At 32.6% G+C, this 1737-nt stretch overlaps 1 protein-coding gene across 1 annotated transcript; it reads left to right on the forward strand.

The window, feature by feature from the left end:
• The first annotated feature begins 614 nt into the window (after positions 1–614).
• LOC122309393 lies at positions 615–1019 on the forward strand. The gene has a single exon (XM_043122871.1). The coding sequence runs from the start codon at positions 615–617 to the stop codon at positions 1017–1019; it is 405 nt and encodes a 134-aa protein (XP_042978805.1).
• Positions 1020–1737: the final 718 nt, after the last annotated feature.

Consider the following 1737-nt stretch of genomic DNA (forward strand, 5'->3'; position numbering starts at 1 on the left):
TTTTGATGTTTGATTATTAGTCGATGTAATAGCATCATGATTAAGTACGTTATAGTGAATAATGCCATATTAGAATATAAATATTATTATGTATTGAGAATGGCCACAACATCTTTACACATAATAATATTTTAATATATTTATCTGTATGATTTTACAATGGCATTTTATATTGCAATTAAATCATTATAATAATTACTTGGCCCTACAGGGAGGTAATTATTATAAAAAATAAAAAAAAAATGATGATTTAATTGGAATAAGATAGTAAAAATGATATTAGAAAAATGAGATTTTCTATACCCATAGGTGCGGGATCTCTTTTTCGTAAGTATTTGTAACCTGCTAGTCTTATTATAAAGAAAAGTATAAGCAAATCTCATGCATATTGCAATCTTTACCCACAGGGAGATTTAGATTTTTTTTTTTGAATTAGACATTGGTCAATTCAAACTATAGCTATTGCTTGATTCAAAGCATTGATATATGTTATTGGTTATGTTATTGCAGCTACTATGTCTTCTTTTTTAAATAGCTAATCTTCTAATATTCCAATTCTGAATGGGGAAAATTTTTCGGACTAGAAAGAAAAGGTTCTTTTAACATTAGGGTGCATGGATTTGGACTTGGCACTCCGTGTGGATGAACCACCTATACCCATTGAATCAAGTTCATTGATAGATAAAAATACCTATGAAAGGTGGGAGCGGTCTAACCGATTAAGTCTAATGCTCATTAAGTCACATGTGAGTAAGAGCATTAGAGGTTCAATCCCAGAGTGTGATAAAGTCAAAGACTACATAAAGGCTATTGAAGAGCAATTTGTTAGTTCTGATAAGGCATTGGCTAGCACCCTAATGAATAAATTATCAGTTATGAAGCATGGCAAATCCAAAAGTGTGCGTGAGCACATAATGGAAATGAGGGATATTGCAGCCCAACTAAAGTCTTTAGAGATTGAGATTTCAGAGTCATTCCTTGTCCATTTCATACTCAACTCTCTTCCTACAGAATATTGACCATTTAAGATTTCCTATAACACACATAAGGAAAAATGGTCCATCAATGAACTTTTAACCATGTTTGTACAAGAAGAAGAGAGATTGAAACATGAAAATATTGAGAGTGCTCATTTTGTTACTCAAAGGAAGGGACAATGGAAGAAAGGCAAAAGTGTCGGTATTAATAAGTGGAAGAAGGACGGGAAAGCGACATTCAAACGCTATAAAGACAATGATACATGCTTCTTCTGCAAGAAAAAAAGGGCACAAAAAGAAAGATTGCATAAAGTATAAATCATGGCTTGAGAAGAAAGGTAATCTCAATTCTCTTGTGTGCTATGAGTCCAATTTTGTAGACTCTCATCATAATACATGATGGATTGATTCGGGTACCTCAATTCATGTTGTCAATATCATGCAGGGTTTTCTCAGCCTAAGGAAATCGATGGGAAGTGAACAAGGCATCTACTCAGGAAATGGGATGCGTTCGCACGTCGAGGCTGTAGGAACTTTTAGACTTATTTTAAATAATGGTTATATTTTGGATCTTGAAAATTGTGACTGATGGAAAATCACAGGCATTTATATATAGATAGGCCAAGACCCTTATCCACTGTTTTCTAAGTGTTGCTTCCTTCCATCAAGGAATGTAACTATTGGGTTTTAAATGAGTAGTATCTTTATTTTAATTACCCAGAGTTTTAATATAAACATAAAACTATTAAATAAATATATA

The sequence above is a fragment of the Carya illinoinensis genome, chromosome 5 (assembly GCF_018687715.1).
Source record: "Carya illinoinensis cultivar Pawnee chromosome 5, C.illinoinensisPawnee_v1, whole genome shotgun sequence".
NCBI classification, from domain to species: Eukaryota; Viridiplantae; Streptophyta; class Magnoliopsida; order Fagales; family Juglandaceae; genus Carya; species Carya illinoinensis.

What these genes read in the sequence shown, in the direction of transcription:
- LOC122309393 (XM_043122871.1), top strand. Translation starts at nt 615, where the DNA reads ATGGATTTGGACTTGGCACTCCGTGTGGATGAACCACCTATACCCATT.